Source organism: Bubalus bubalis, chromosome 15 (genome assembly GCF_019923935.1).
Source record: "Bubalus bubalis isolate 160015118507 breed Murrah chromosome 15, NDDB_SH_1, whole genome shotgun sequence".
NCBI lineage: Eukaryota > Metazoa > Chordata > Mammalia > Artiodactyla > Bovidae > Bubalus > Bubalus bubalis.
The window spans coordinates 81,184,563-81,199,783 of NC_059171.1; the positions used below are offsets into that span (position 1 = coordinate 81,184,563).

The window sequence follows — 15,221 nt, forward strand, 5'->3', positions numbered from 1 at the left end:
CTCGTAGAATGAGTTTGGAAGTGTTCCTTCCTCTGCAATTTTTGGAAACAGTTTTAGAAGGATAGGCATTAGCTCTTCTCTAAATGTTTGACAAAATTCTCCTGTGAAACCATCTGGTCCTGGGCTTTTGTTTTGGGGGAGATTTTTTTTTATCACAGCTTCAATTTCAGTGCTTGTAATTGGGTTGTTCATAATTTCTATTTCTTCCTGGTTCAGTCTTGAAAGATTGAACTTTTCTAAGAATCTGTCCATTTCTTCCATGTTATCCATTTTATTGCCATACAGTTGTTCATAATAGCCTCTTATAATCCTTTGTATTTCTGCATTGTCTTTTGTAACCTCTCCTTTTTCATTTTTAATTTTGTTGATTTTATTCTTCTCTCTTTTTTTCTTGATGAATCTGGCTAAAGGTTTGTCAATTTGCTTATCTTCTCAAAGAACCAGCTTTTAGCTTTATCTTTACTATTGTTTCCTTCATTTCTTTTTCATTTATTTCTGCTCATATCTTTATGATATCTGTCCTTCTACTAATTTGGTTTTTTTTGTTGTTCTTCTTCTTTTTCCAGTTGTTTTAGGTGTAAAGTTAGGTTGTGTATTCGATGTTTTTCTTGTTTCTTGAGGTAGGATTGTATTGCTATAAACTTCCCTCTTAGAACTGCTTTTGCTGCAGTTCAATACATAAGGAGCACCTCAATACATAAGACAAACACTAACAGACATAAAAGGAGAAATTGACAGTAACTCAGTCCCGTAAGTTTTGAGTTGTTGTGTTTTCATTGTCATTTGTTTCTAGAAATTTTTTGATTTCCCTTTTGATTTCTTCAGTAACCTGTTGGTTATTTAGAAATGTGTTGTTTAATCTCCATGTATTTGTGCTTCTTACAGTTTTTTTCTTGTAATTGGTATCTAGTCTCATAAGCCTTGTGGTTGGGGAAGGTGCTTAATATGATTTCAATTTTCTTAAATTTACTGAGGTTGGATTTGTGACCCAAGATGTGGTCTATCCCGGAGAATGTTCCATGTGCACTTGAGAAGAAGGTATATTCTTCTGGATTTGGATGGAATGTCCTTAATATATCAATGAGATCCATTGCATCTAATGTATCATTCAAGACTTGTGTTTCCTTATTAATTTTCTGTTTTGATGATCTGTCCATTGGTGAGAGTGGGGTGTTAAAGTCTCCTACTATTCTTGTGTTACTGTCAATTTCTCCTTTTATGTCTGTTAGTGTTTGTCTTATGTATTGAGGTGCTCCTATGTTGGGTGTAAATAGATATTTACAATTGTTATGTCTTCCTCTTGAATTGATACCTTGATCATTATGTAGTGTCCTTCCTTATCTCTTGTAATATTCTTTGTTTTAAGGTCTATTTTTTCTGATATGAGGATTGCTACTCCAGCTTTCTTTAGCTTCCCATTTGTATGGACTATATTTTTCCACCCTCTCACTTTCTAGACTGACCCTTTTTTAAATCTCAGGTTTCATCTGTGCTCATATATAATCATATCCTTCATATTTATTGAACACTTCCTGTGGCCCAAGCACTGTTCCAGGCACAGGGCAGCAGCGGCACACAGCCAAAGCCCTGCCTTCATGGAGCGTCCGTGCTAACTGAGGGGCCAGGACGAACCAGTAGGTCGTTGCAGAGGCCTTAGAGCAGGATAAGTGCCAAGAAGGAAGTCATTGAGGAGAGGGGAAGGAGCAGGTGGCCTGAAGGAACCTGGCAATTCTGGATGGAAGACCTCCCTGAGAAGGTCTCACATGGGGGATGAGTGGCAGCGCAGAGCCAATCAGGCACACAGGAAGAACAGTCCAGGCGGAAATGAGTGAGTGAAAGTCGCTCCGTCATGTCCAACTCTTTGCAACCCCATGGACTATACAGTCTATGGCATTCTCCAGGCCAGAATACTGGATTAGGTAGACATTTCCTTCTCCAGAGGATCTTCCCAACCCAGGAATCAAACTCAGGTCTCCCGCATTGCAGGCGGATTGCAATGGGACCAGCCAACGCAAAGACAGAGGCAAGGGCGTGGTGGGGGCATCAGTGAGATGGTCTCAGAGACCATGAGGACTGACTGTGTGGAGACTGTCTTCTCTCCTGAGTCCTGGAGATGCTGCCTGAGTCATCCAGACCCCAGGCTCCTGGAAGAGGAGACGGGCCGAGGAGGACGGACACTCAGCTGGGATGTCCATGCCCTACCACCTCTGGCCCACCACTGCCCAGTCCCTCACACACTTCCTCCCCATGGGCTCTTCCCTTCAGGCCACAAGCTCTACTGCCTCCTCAATCCTAAAGCAAAAATCCCAAAAAGTCAAAACAAGAAATCATCAAAGACTGATTCTGAAATTTTAATTTATTTGTTTGGAAAAAATAACAAAACTTAAAATGTTTGGCGGGACGCCCTGGTAGTGTAGCACCAATGTACCACACCCAGGACTTCGAAGGGAACATCAGATGCTCTAAGGGGTCTTAAAGCAGAGGGGCTTGGCAGTGTGCATCGAGAAACTGTAAAATGTCTGTTTTCGGGGGTGGGGGGGAATAACAAAGATTTATATAGTAGCATTTTTGTTCCTGGGAAAACTGGAATCAATAGAATCCCCCAACTGAAATCGGCTTGATAAATAATAGCATGTACACAAGATGGAAACCACCGTGGCCAAATAAGCACTGTTTTCCAAGAATGACACAGCTGGAGGGAGCATCTCCTAGAGACGGGGCACATAAGGACATAGGGACATAGAGTCAGTGCACACGTGTGCGTGGCCTGGGAGCCAGGAACAGCTGGCTTCACCTTTTTTTAAATGGCTGAGAGAAAAATCAAAGGAGAGGACTATTTCACAACATGGAAGAAGCCCATGAAATTCAAATACTAGCATTCATGAATTTTTGCTGCCATGCATCCACGTCCATTTGTTTCCACGTTGTCTGTGGCTGTTTTCAAGCCGCAATGACAGAGCTGAGAAGCTGCAGCAGGAGTGGCCAGGAAGGCTGGAGGTCTGTAGACAGCTCCTCACTGAGGGGTCTGCCAGCCCCTGACCCGCACAGACACATGGAGAAGGTCTTCACAGCTCCTTACAGAGGGGTCTGCCAGCCCCTGACCCGCATAACCACCTGGAGACGTCTTCAAGGCCACGCACACAGGGCTTTGCAATACGATGCACTGCAGGGCGACAGGTCAACCAGTGGTGTTCATCGCTTTTTGACTTGTCTGAATTTCCATTCTTTTCTGATCATAAGCATGTTCTGCTTTTATTTTTATAACGTGGAAGCTTCCATCAAACTGCACACTCACAGATGCCTTTCCCACGCCCTCCCTAGGGGACTTCTCCTTCCAACAGGGGTCACTTGGTCATTCCGGGGCAGTCTCCTCAGGAACCAGGGGCAAACGGGCCCCCAGGCCGCATGCGGGGGTGGGCACAGCAGGCCCTCCTGCAGCCGCATCCTCTGCGGGTAGGCAAGGGCCAGGCACACCCTGGGCTCCAGCCACTTCAAGTTCCGGCCCCCTGACGGTCCCTCATGTTGTGAGCTTCAGCTGTCCTTAGGAGGACAGTGGTCAGGAGGCCCGGGCCCACCTCTCCCCACCAGGGCACAGAGGGGTCAACTTGGCCACCTGTGTGTTCAAACCGTCCCCTCTTCAGCGAGGGGTCAGGGCCTGTGGCAGAGGGCAGTGGCCTGTCTGAGGGGCAGGTAGCGTGGAAGGTCCTGGCGGCAGGGGCAGGCGTTTAGGGAGGTGATCCTGGGAGGAAGCAGGTGCCCTCAGAGGATAGAGACGAGGAGCCAGATCCTCGCATGGGATCCGCCTAGAGGGGAGGCTCAGAGAGTTGGTCAGCTCATCGGAGGCAGATGGGCCTCGTGGTCCAGGCCCTGCCACAGTGGGAGAGAGCCTGGCGTCTCAGTGCTTTCTCTGTGTCCCCCAGGTGTCTTCCTGCCCCCGTCCCCGGCAGCAGCAAACGAACCCATCCTGGAAGAAGTGGGGATTGTGGCTCTGGCACCCCTGGCCGACATGCTAAACAGCCCGCAGCCCAGCCCCGTGGCAGGCCCCATCGTGAGCCCCCTGGCAGGCCCTCTCAACACGCTGCTGCCCGGCCCAGGGCCCACCTCCCAGAGCAGCCCACTCACCAGCCTCCTGAGCAGCCATCTGGCCAGCCCCCTGGTAGTGCCCCAAGTGGGCACACCAACCAGCTCCCTGGGCCTGTCCTCCACCGGCTCCCTGATGCCCAGCAGCCCCCTGGTGGGCCCCGTGGCAGTGCCCCCAGGGGGCACACCAACCAGCTCCCTGGGCCTGCCCTCCACCGGCCCCCTGACTCCAGGAAGCCCCCTGGTGGGCCCCCTAGCTGTGTCTCAGAATGGCCCCCTGATGCCCCCTATGACAGGCTCGGGGGTCCTCTCCCTGAGCACCCCCCTGCTCACCTCCACGGCCACCCCTCTAGGTGTCTCTCAGAACATTCTGGCCAACCCCATGAACAATCTGGTGCTGTCGGAGGCCCCACGGGTGAGGCTGGCAGAGCCGCTCCGAGGATATCCCCCAGGACCCCACCCCTCGGCTGACAGGGGACCTTCTGCCACCTCCAAAGGTAACAGATGCGGGGATGGGGGATGGGTCCTGCCAGGCCAGTCCCTGGTCCTGCCTCGCTCTAAACTGCCTCCTCTCCTTTCTGCCCCTCCCGCACATCACTAGTCCCACTCTCCACTGAGCACCCCCAGCCAACCCAGGAGCCGGAGCCCCTCAGCATGACATTTGTGGGTGCACCCATCCAGACCTCCACCCCTGTTGGTGCCCTGGGCACTCCGGGCCCCGTGACAGCCTTCTCCTATGGCACCTCAGATGCCCAGACACAGCCTGGCGGCCCCCAGGGACAAGTGATCCCTGCCTCTGTCCCTGTCTCGACTGCCTCCAACATGGCCATCCTCACCTCTGCCCCCACCCCCACCCCCCCAGTGACCACCAGCTATGCCCCCTCAAGCACGCCGCACCCCTCTGCCCGAATGCACCACTCCCCATCCCGGCCCTCGCCCACCCCTCACTCCCCTCCACGCAACCCCCGCTCCCCACCGCGAACCTCGTCCTCCCCGGCTTCAGTCACCGACACCCGTGGTCCACGCGGCCCAGAGCAGTCTCGGAAAAGCATCCTGGAGTTGGAGCGGAAGCTAGCCCACCGCAAGAGCAGCAAGTTCCCTGACAGCTCTCGAGGTCAGCGCGAGGCTGGAGTCCCCTCTGCTGCCCATGGAGACCTCCCAGGCACCCCCTGGGCTGCTGGCCACAGCCACTGATCACTCTGTCCACCCCTGTTGTCCCCAGAATCAAAGCAGCTAGCCTGGGAGAGGCTGGTGGGGGAGATCGCCTTCCAGCTGGACCGCAGGATCCTGTCCAGCATCTTCCCCGAGCGTGTGAGGCTCTATGGCTTCACAGTCTCCAACATTCCGGAGAAGATCATCCAGGTGTGTCCTGCCCATCCCCACTGGCCACTGGAGGGTCTGCCCGCCACTGCAAGGGTGGGGAGCTTGCTGGCTCTCGACGGGCTTCTGGGGGCCAGCCAGGCAGAGCACAGCAGAATCTGAAGGCACCCAGGGATGCAGGAAGCCCAGTGCTCAGTCCAGTGGCCAGCAGGTGTCCAGGGTGCCCGGCTGCAGGGGCCTGTGTCCCAGCCCCATGGGAGGCCTTCCCAAAGAGCAGAGCAGCGAGGGCCCCCACAGGGTCAGATGTGCGCTCCCAGCCTTCTCACTGCTGTGGCCTCTGGACCTCCGTACCCTGCTCCCAATGGCCCTTCCCCAGGCTGGCAGAGCTGAGGCCTCAGCCTTCTTCCCCGAGGGGTCTGAGTCCTCAAGGGTCACAGGTGAACACCGGGGAGGCCGGTTTCAGAGCCTCTGAGTAGCTGGCAGCCTGGTGGCCATTAAGGCTGGGCTAATTTCAGTCCATTCCCAGCCTGCCCTCCACTGAGCCCACTACCCCCAAGGGACATGGAGGACAGTGCTTCCCAAACGAGTCTGGGTGCTTCTTGCCGCCACTGTGTACTAGGCACTGACGAATGGGAGCCTGGGGGTGGGGGGGTGTGGGCCGGACACCCTGCGGCCCTGCCCCCCAAAATGAGCGAAGGCATGCCCTTCCTGGAGTAGGGGGCAAGAGGGTGGATTGGGGGTGGGCGTGGCAGCCTCTGCCTCTCAGCGTTCATCCGCCAGGACTGAGCCCTCTCTGCCCCTTCCTCTCAGGCAGTCCTCCTCCTTGGCGAGGCTGTCAGCCTGAGTCTGAGTCGGCAGAAATGACGTTGGGTTACAATGGGCTCATCGGTGCCTCGGGTTGCATTTGCCTTCTCCGTTTGTTAAGGTGTCCGTTTAGGTTTTTAATTTTACCGTGGCCAGAATTATCTGCCTTTTCCTTTATCTGTGCTTGTCAAGTCTTGTTTAAGACTGGAGCTGCCAGCCCCACCTCAGTCCCCTCTTCCAGTCCACGTGTGTGGGCTCCGGTCCTCCCTTCCAGCCCTGCCACAAGCCGATGTCCTAATCCAGCTGCAGAGGGAGCCTGGGCATCCTTCTTCCAGACTGTAGTAGCTCCTCTTGGCCCTTCGCTCTTCAGTAAGAATTTCAGGGTCTGTCAAGTTCTAAGAAAAATCCAGTTCAAATGTTTGGATTTTCATTGGTTTACAGGTTGAGCTGGGGACATTTCCCATCTTTGCCCTATTGGTATCCTTGTGTTGCTGGTGTCAGCAAGCCCACATTGCTAACATGCAGTTTGACAACCCTTGACCTGTCTTGGGAGCTAAAATTCAGACTTAAATTGAAGTAGGGAAAACCATTAGGCAATTCAGGTATGACCTAAATCATATTCCTTACGATTATACAGTAAAAGTGACAAATAGATTCAAGGGATTTGATCTGATAGACAGAGTGCCTGAACAACTATGGATGGAGGTTCGTAACACTGTACAGGAGGCAGTGACCAAGACCATTCCCAAGAAAAAGAAATGCAAAAAGGTAAAGTGGTTCTGAGGAGGCCTTACAAATAGCTCAGAAAAGAAACAAAAGGCAAAGGAGAAAAGGAAAGACATACCCATCTGAATGCAGAGTTTAAGAGAATAGCAAGGAAAGACGAGAAATCCTTCTTCGTGATCAATACAAAGAAATACAAGAAAATAGAATGGGAAAGACTAAAGATCTCTTCAAGAAAATTAGAGATACCAAGGGAACATTTCATGTAAAGATGGGCTCAATAAAGAACAGAAACAGTATGGACCTAACAGAAGCAGAAGATATTAAGAAGAGGTGGCAAGAATACACAGAAGAACTGCACAAAAAAGATCTTTTTTTTTTTTTTTTTTACAAAAAAGATCCTCATGACTCAGATAACCACAATGGTGTGATCACTCACCTGGACCCATACATTCTGCGGTCCAAAGTCAAGTGGGCCTTAGGAAGCATCACCATGAACAAAGCTTGTGGAGGTGACAGAATTCCAGCTGAGCTATTTTAAATACTCAGAGATGATGCTGTGGAAGTGCTGCACTCAATACGCCAGCAAATTTGGAAAACTCAGCAGTGGCCACCGGACTGGAACAGGTCAGTTTTCATTCCAATCCCAAAGAAAGGCAATGCCAAAGAATGCTCAAACTACCACACAATTGCACTCATCTCACAGGCTAGCAGAGTAGTGCTAAAATTCTCCAAGCCAGCTTCAACAGCTCATGAACCAAGAACTTTCAGATGTTCAAGCTGGATTTAGAAAAGGCAGAGGAACCAGAGATCAAATTGCCAACATCCACTGGATCATAGAAAAAGCAAAAGAGTTCCAGAAAAACATCTACTTCTGCTTCATTGACTAGGCTAAAGCCTTTGACTGTGTGGATCACAACAAACTGTGGAAAATTGTTAAAGAGATGAGACTACCAGTCTACCTTACCTGCCTACTGAGAAATCTGAATGCAGGTCAAGAAGCAACAGTTAGAACTGGACATGGAACAATGGACTGGTTCCAAATTGGGAAAGGAGTACATCAAGGCTATATATTGTCACCCTGCTTATTTAACTTATGTGCAGAGTACATCATGCAAAATGCCAGGCTGGATGAAGCACAAGCTGGAATCAAGATTGCTGGGAGAAATATCAATAAATCTCAGATATGCAGATGACACCACCCTTGTGGCAGAAAGCGAAGAGGAACTAAAGAGCTTCCTGATGAAAGTGAAACAGGAGAGTGGAAAAGCTGCCTTCAGTTCACTCGCTCAGTTGTGTCCAACTCTTTGGGACCCCCATGGAGTGCAGCATGCCAGGCTTCCCTGTCCATCACCAACACCCGGAGCTTGCTCAAAGCTGACTTAAAACTCAGCACTCAAAAAGCACAGATCAAGGCATTCGGTCCCATCACTTCATGGCAAATAGATGGGGAAACAATGGAAACAGTGACAGACTTTATTTTCTTGGGCTCCAAAGTCATGGAAGATGGTGACTGGAGCCATGAAATTAAAAGACACTTGCTCCTTGGAAGAAAAGCTATGACCAATCTAGACAGCATATTAAAAAGCAGAGATGTTACTTTGCTGACAAATTTGCAAATAATCAAAGCTATGGTTTTTGCAGTAGTCATGTATGGATGTGAGTGTTGGACCATAAAGAAGGCTGAGTGCCAAAGAATTGATGCTTTTGAACTATGGTGTTGGAGAAGACTCTTGAGAGTCCCTTGGACAGCAAGGAGGTCAAACCAGCCAATCCTAAAGGAAATCAATCCTGAATACTCACTCAAAGGACTGATGCTGAAGCTGAAACTCCAATACTTTGGCCACCTGACTCAAAGAACCGACTCACTGGGAAAGACCTTGATGCTGGGAAAGATTGAAGGCAGAAGGGGACAACAGGGGATGAGATGGTTGGATGGCATCCCTGACTCGATGGACATGAGTTTGAGCAAGCTCTGGGAGATGGTGATGGACAGGAAGCCTGGTGTGCTGCAGTCCATGGGGTCGCAAAGAATGGGACTCGACTGAGTGACTGAACTGAACTGAACTGACCTGTCCTGGACCACAGCCACCACTCCTGCTGTGTCATGCATGCAGGCACCGCGGCTATTCAAAAATGGGCACATGACACAGAGAAGCACAATATTTATGTCTCTAAAATGCTGCGTCTAATATCTAGTTGGCAAAGATTACATTAAATTGTAAGGTAAAGTCTAGTTGCCCATGTAGATTAGACATCAAACTGTGGAAAGAGGTTTTTAGTTGTTTAAAACTGTCCATTTAAATGGAAATAAGCTCGGCCTTTCAGTGCCTGGGCTGTGCAAGTCCTCCCCTTCCCCACCACTCTTCGCCCTGCCGGATTGTTTCTACTTATACTGGGCAATAGTCACAGCCCTAAATTCAACTCTCCAGAGAAGAGGCAAGAAGAGGAGGCAGAATGTCTGTACGGCAATTTTTCAGTGTTTAAGAAAGTCAATAGTTCCGCTAATACTCCAGCACTCCAGCCTCCACCTTGCTGGCCTCCAGCAGATGGAGCCAAGTGGAACCCAGGTCAGGAAGACAGGCCTGTCCCAGTGTTGCAAAGTGGCTCAGGGTTGCCCCTGCCAGAAGTCAGAGGTCGCTTTGGCTGAACCCTAACATGAGCCTGGTGCTCCGCTCACATGACCACCCAGGGAGGGGCAGACAGGGAACTAACTGGAGAAGGCGATGCTTGAGCGGACTGGGCGACCCTAGCAGGTGGCATCTAGGGAACTGCGGGCAGAGGGTGAGCAGGACCAGATGGGGGCCCTGAGGGTCAGCCCTGGCCCTGGAGCTGGAGCAGCGGGAACCACACAGGGGCTCTAACTGGGCAACACCCAGCCAATTCCATGCACTGCCAACCCACTGTTTCATGGGCCTGGGGGCAGCGGTACCAGCGACAGGTACAGAATTTGCAGGACCAAGTGCACAGGAAAACACAGCACTCCTTGTTCAAAAATTAAGACCTCGAGATTGCTTCAGCAGAACTTCAAGTTGAGGGCACCAGAATGCAGTGGAGGGAGGGGTTGGGAGAGGGGGTGCAGGCCCAGCCCGGCAGGGACAAAGGGTGAAGACCGACCTCAGGCCCAGACGCCAGAGCCAGCGCCCGAGTGAGAGCAGTGCTGGGACTCAGGGCCTCGGCCCTGGGCCCGGGGTTGTCAGCACATGGTGAGGGCTGGAAGGGACCCCCGCAGGGTGTGGGCACAAGATGCTAAGGATGGGGTGTTGGGACAGGGGGCCTAGAGAAAAGCCTGAGAAGTAGGAGGGCTGGACCCAGGAGGAGGCCTGGTAAAGACCCTGGGTGGTGTTTTCCCAATCAGGCAACCCTGGGGGTTGGGGGAGGTCCCCTGGTGTCTCATCACCAGCAGCCACGCCCTCCATCCTCTGCGGCTTGTGGCCCCAGCTCAGTCCAATTCCAGGTTGTGGATGGAGCTGGTGCTGGGGCCGCTGGAAGCTCTGAGCTCAGGCTCAGCCCACAGGGTTCCCCCACCCTGGATCCCTAGAGGCGCCTTGGCCAGGGCCTCCAGGACACCTCCCTGCAGGTCCCGCCCTCCGACCATGATCCTGGAGGAACCACACCCCCGCGGTCTCTTTTGCCCCCATGTGCTTGCCTGCTCTTGGGCCAGGGTGGAGTCAAGGGTCCCTGACCATTGCTGTCCCCTCAGGCCTCCCTGAACCCCAGTGACCACAAGCTGGACGAGGAGCTGTGCCAGACGCTCACACAGCGCTACGTGAGCATCATGAACCGGCTGCAGAGCTTGGGCTACAACGGGCGGGTGCACCCAGCGCTGACGGAGCAGCTGGTGAACGCTTACGGCATCCTGCGGGAGCGGCCGGAGCTGGCCGCGTCCGAGGGTGGCTCCTACACAGTGGACTTCCTGCAGCGTGTGCTGGTGGAGACTGTGCACCCCAGCATGCTCACTGACGCACTGCTGCTGCTCTCCTGCCTCAGCCAGCTGGCCCATGATGATGGCAAGCCCATGTTCATCTGGTGACGCCACCATTAAAGCTTCCCTCGGACGCTGGCCGCTGGGCCCGGGCCGGTACTCCTGGGTGGTGCCGCCTCCTCTGGGGCCCTTCTGTCCTGTCTGCTCTGAGGGCTCCTGCCCCTCGGGGTCCCCGGAGAGAGCCCCAAGGCCAAATTTCAGCAGCTGTCATGCTGAGGGGATGTTCCAGAAGCCCCACATCTCCCCTCACATGGCCTGAGGCCTGGAGTGGCCAGAGCAGGAAGCGAGAAGGAGCCGAGCTGGCAGAGGGTGTGTGGGTGTGCCCGCAGCCCTGGCCACCTGCTGGCGGCTGGGTGAGGCCTGGGCCCAGAGCAGAAGGCAGAGTGGGCTCTGGAGGAGGCTGTGGGCACAGGAGCACCTCCCTCTGCACTAGGCAGGGACAAGGAGGGTGGGGACATGTTTTCTGGACCCTCATCAAGGGCAGAGGGACATTAAAGGGACGGGAGCCAGGAGAAAGAGACTCACTCACACTTGGGCACTGGGCAGCCCAGGGAGGTGGGGGCCCTGCAAGGCCAAAGGCTCCTGCAGGAAGGGACTAGACTGTGAGAGTCAGAGCTGGGAGGGCAGCTCCCCACTATTGAAGGGGTGCAGCTGAGCAGCACAGGCCACAGGAGAGCAAAACAGGAGAGCTGGAGTGGGGTGGGGTAGGAGGGGACACGGGAGGTAACCTATAGACTCAGAGGGAAGGCTGGTGGGGAGTGCGGGATGCCCTGAGTGTAGGCCAGGGCGCTTGTCCCTTCAGGACCCGCATGAGGAGTGGAGAGGGCCTTCCTGCAGAAGGGGAGGAGGCCAGAGGTGGTGGTGGGGATGCGGACCCCAGCCAGGAGGCTTCCCGAGTACCGCTGCCCACCAGCCCGAGGATCACCAGGGGACAGAGGAGCCACCAGGCATGGGTTCATGTCAGCTACCAGCAAGTGGGTACAGAGGAGAGGGGGTTAGGGTGAGCTGGGGTCTCTGGCCCAGAGCTGCTGCCTCTCTGCAGCCTTACTCCCCTCCCCCAGGCCTACTTCAGCAGATGAAGTCAGACCCCTGGGAAAGGCAGGGAGGGCCCCTGCATACAGACAGGCAGAGAGCCCTAGGAGCGCCTAGCTCTGTCTGCTGAGAAGGCTAAACGACAGGACAGACGGTAGGAAGGAGCACACCCAGAACCAGACCTTGATTTCTAAAGGGGATCGGGATTTCTGGAAAATTTGTGGGGGGCGGTGCGAGGAGCAGAGCCCCTTCTCTGTGTCTGCAGGCGGGAAGGGCAACCCTGGCCCAAGCTTCAGGGCAATTTAGGAGCCAACCGTAAGAGCTCTAGGAACCGCTTCGCAGCTGGAATGAGAAAGATGCGGGCCAGGGAGTGGAGGGCAAGGCAGCACCTGAGCAAGGCCAGGCAGCTCGGTCCTGGGACCCAACAGAGTGGCTCCCATCTGGCTCGCGTGCCCCGGAGGGCCAGGCCGGCCGCGCAGAGCCGAACCAACGGTCCTTCCCCCAGACTGGAAGTTTCTCGTGGTAGGCCTACAAAGCCGGGGCAGAGCTGGCGGCTGGTTAGGCTGCTCGAGTCCGCCCCTCATCTACGGGTGTGTCTTCGTACTCAGGTGCTAGACGTCACGAACCGGGGCACAGGTCGGGGTGGGGTATATGCCGCAGTCTGGGCAGCAGGAGCGAAGGGCCACTTCACCCTGACTGGCGGGAAGAGGCAGAGAGCTGGACGCAGCGCGCGTCGCACTCCGTCCGGCAGCCGGACACGGGAAAAGTGTCGGCCTCCGCTGGGTGTGGGCTGCACCCAGGAGCTGCGCTGGTCCGCGCAGTCTGCGGGTTCTCCTTAAGGCTTTCAGGGGAGGGCGGGGCGAGGGGCTTCTGGGGCGGGACCAGGGTCCCTTCTGCTTTCCTTTTGGTTCTCTCCAACCGCCGCAGAGACTCCGCGCCAGTGCGCAGAGGGCGGTTTCCCGGGCGGCTCCGCCAGCGTCCGCACCCCCAAGCTCGCGGGGCACAGCGCCTTCCCGACCCCGCGCACAAGCTGTGCCACGTGGCCTTGACCCCTGCGACTCCCCTGCAGCTCCCGCGGACGAACGCACGGATCGACTCGCACGCTGGAAGCCAATGAGTCGTCGGAGACTCCCACTGCCGAGGAGCCTCGTGCGCCATGCCATCCCCGCCCGACTGGCCCCCGACGCCCTGCGCCCTACCACCCTCTCCCTTCCCGCACCCTGTGCTGCACGCTCTCCATCGCCTGACCCGCGCACTGCTTTTCCCGGCCTACTGGGCCCTGGACCAGCTGCTGGGCTGCTGGGCGCCTGCCGAGAGCCGGAGCGAGCTGAGCCGGCTGAGAACCGCCGCAGGCGCCGGGGGCGCGCTGCTGCTGCTGCTCGCGGCCCTGCCCCTAACTCTCCCGGCGCTACTGCTCTGGCTGCCGCTGCAGGCCTGGCGCCGCCCCTTCTGCTACCAGCCTCCTCCGCGGTGCTGGGCGCCCCCTGAGCCCTGGTGCCCCCGCACTGAGCCTGCGCGCAGCTTCGGCTTCTTCAGCGCAAACCTGTGCCTGCTCCCGGACGGGCTGGCGCGCTTCAACAACTTGCCGCACACGCAGCGGCGGGCGGCGGCTGTGGGCGCCGTGCTGCTCGCCGGCCTGCGGCGTTCGCCCTATGGGGCTACGGACTGCGGTTCGCCAGTGCAGGCGATGCCGTGCGGGGTGCTGACAGGCGCCATGCCAGCGAGTCTGGACTTCGTGTGCCTGCAGGAGGCGTTCGATCTTCGCGCAGAGCGACGCCTGGTTAGCCTCCTGGCATCTAATCTGGGCCCGGTGTTGTACGACGTGGGCACATTCGGCCTGCAGCCCGGCCTATACCTCAAGTTGCTGGGCAGTGGGCTGCTGCTGGCCTCGCGCTATCCGCTGCTGCGCGCCGCCTTCCAGTCCTTCCCCCACGCACGTGGCGAGGATGCTCTGGCCTCCAAGGGACTACTTTCCGCGCAGGTACCTGTCTCCTAGGCCGTGCCGCTCCCGGACCAGGGAGGGGCGGGGCTTGGAGTGGAACACGCGAAGGAGCGCCAAGGTCCGTGGTGTTGCAGGCGCAGCTGGGCATCCTGGACGGGCGCCGCGTCGTGGGCTTCCTGCACTGCACACACTTGCACGCGCCCAGCGGTGAGCCCTGCCGGGTTCGTAAGCAGGAGGCCCCTCTGCGTGGCGGCGGCGGCGAGTCCCCACCCTGGCCAGCACCTCCCCTCCTTGCAAAGTTTATTCACTGCCCCAGCCGCCGCGAGTCCCTAGGTGGGCTAGCGGATCAGGATGGGGTGGGGCGGGGGGCGAAGCTGGGTGTCCAGGATGCGGACACCGGCTCCTCCGCCCCGCCCCGCAGAGGACGGGCTCCTGCGCTGCAAACAGCTGACGGTGCTCCTGGACTGGGCCGAGCAGTTCGAGGCGGAGAGCCGCCAGAGTGACGAGGCCGTGGCCTTCAGCGTGCTCCTGGGTGACCTCAACTTCGACAACTGCTCGCTAGGTAAGACAGCCCGCCCCCCCCCAACCCCGCGCGCGCCCGCGCGCGCACACACACACACACACTCATATACACACACACCCCTAAAGTCGCCTCTCCACAGACCACCAGCAGGAGCAGGAGCATCGGTTTTTCAGCTGCTTCCGGGACCCCTGCCGGCTGGGCACACGCCGGGAGCAGCCCTGGGCCCTGGGTACGCCGGGGCGGGGCAACCGGATGGGGGCGGGCGGACCTCAGGCGGGTTTTGCGGAGACGCCCACTGATAATGCCCTTCCCCGCCCATCCCAGGGACGTTGCTGAGACCCTCCGAGCTCCGCCGCTCCGTGGCCTGCTCGCCGGAGATGCTGCGTAGGTAAGTGGCTACCTGGGGGTCAGACAAGGTCGGGAAGGAGGGCTGCCCTTACCCTGGTGACACGGCCCCTCCTCAGGGCCCTGGAGCAGAAGAAAGGGCGCCGTCGCTACCTGGCAGGCCCTCCCCGTGGAGGCCCCTCAGCTGAGCCCTGGCGGGGCCGGCGCCTGGACTACATCACCTACCGCAGCGCGCCTGGAGGCCTTCTGAGCCCGGTAAGTGCCAGAGCTCAGGGTGCGGGCCTGCCGCGTTGGGGCGACTCTCCAACCTGCCTCCCGCCCTCCAGGAGGTGGAGCAGGTGACATTCAGCACTGCCCTGGCCGGGCTCACAGACCACCTGGCCGTGGGACTTCGGCTCCGAGTGTCCACGTCCTCCTAAGGCCAGCTTGCAGGAGACAGGTGCCAGAACGGGTGGAAAGACGGACGA

The 15,221-nt window shown here is 56.3% G+C and overlaps 2 protein-coding genes across 2 annotated transcripts in view; both read left to right on the forward strand.

Moving 5' to 3' along the window:
• SPATC1 (spermatogenesis and centriole associated 1) overlaps positions 1-11,453 on the forward strand; it is a 28,188-nt gene extending 16,735 nt beyond the window's left edge. Inside the window, exons 2-5 of the mRNA XM_025265605.2 lie at positions 3,921-4,577; positions 4,682-5,194; positions 5,303-5,442; positions 10,631-11,453. Of these exons, the coding sequence (XP_025121390.1) occupies positions 3,921-4,577; positions 4,682-5,194; positions 5,303-5,442; positions 10,631-10,960 (1,640 nt within the window). The 3' untranslated portion in view covers positions 10,961-11,453. The remainder of the gene's footprint in view (positions 1-3,920; positions 4,578-4,681; positions 5,195-5,302; positions 5,443-10,630) is intronic.
• Positions 11,454-12,994: 1,541 nt separating this feature from the next.
• Positions 12,995-15,220, forward strand: LOC102391773 (sphingomyelin phosphodiesterase 5). Its single transcript, XM_006041074.3, has 7 exons — positions 12,995-13,925; positions 14,021-14,093; positions 14,308-14,448; positions 14,549-14,638; positions 14,734-14,797; positions 14,874-15,009; positions 15,081-15,220. The coding sequence occupies exons 1-7, from the start codon at positions 13,101-13,103 to the stop codon at positions 15,171-15,173; spliced, it is 1,422 nt and encodes a 473-aa protein (XP_006041136.1). The 5' UTR covers positions 12,995-13,100; the 3' UTR covers positions 15,174-15,220.
• Position 15,221: the final 1 nt, after the last annotated feature.

Coding starts and splice junctions, on each gene's coding strand:
- LOC102391773 (XM_006041074.3), top strand. CDS start 13,101: ATGCCATCCCCGCCCGACTGGCCCCCGACGCCCTGCGCCCTACCACCC. Junction 13,926..14,020: donor AGGGACTACTTTCCGCGCAG/GTACCTGTCTCC, acceptor GTGGTGTTGCAG/GCGCAGCTGGGCATCCTGGA. Junction 14,449..14,548: donor CTTCGACAACTGCTCGCTAG/GTAAGACAGCCC, acceptor GCCTCTCCACAG/ACCACCAGCAGGAGCAGGAG.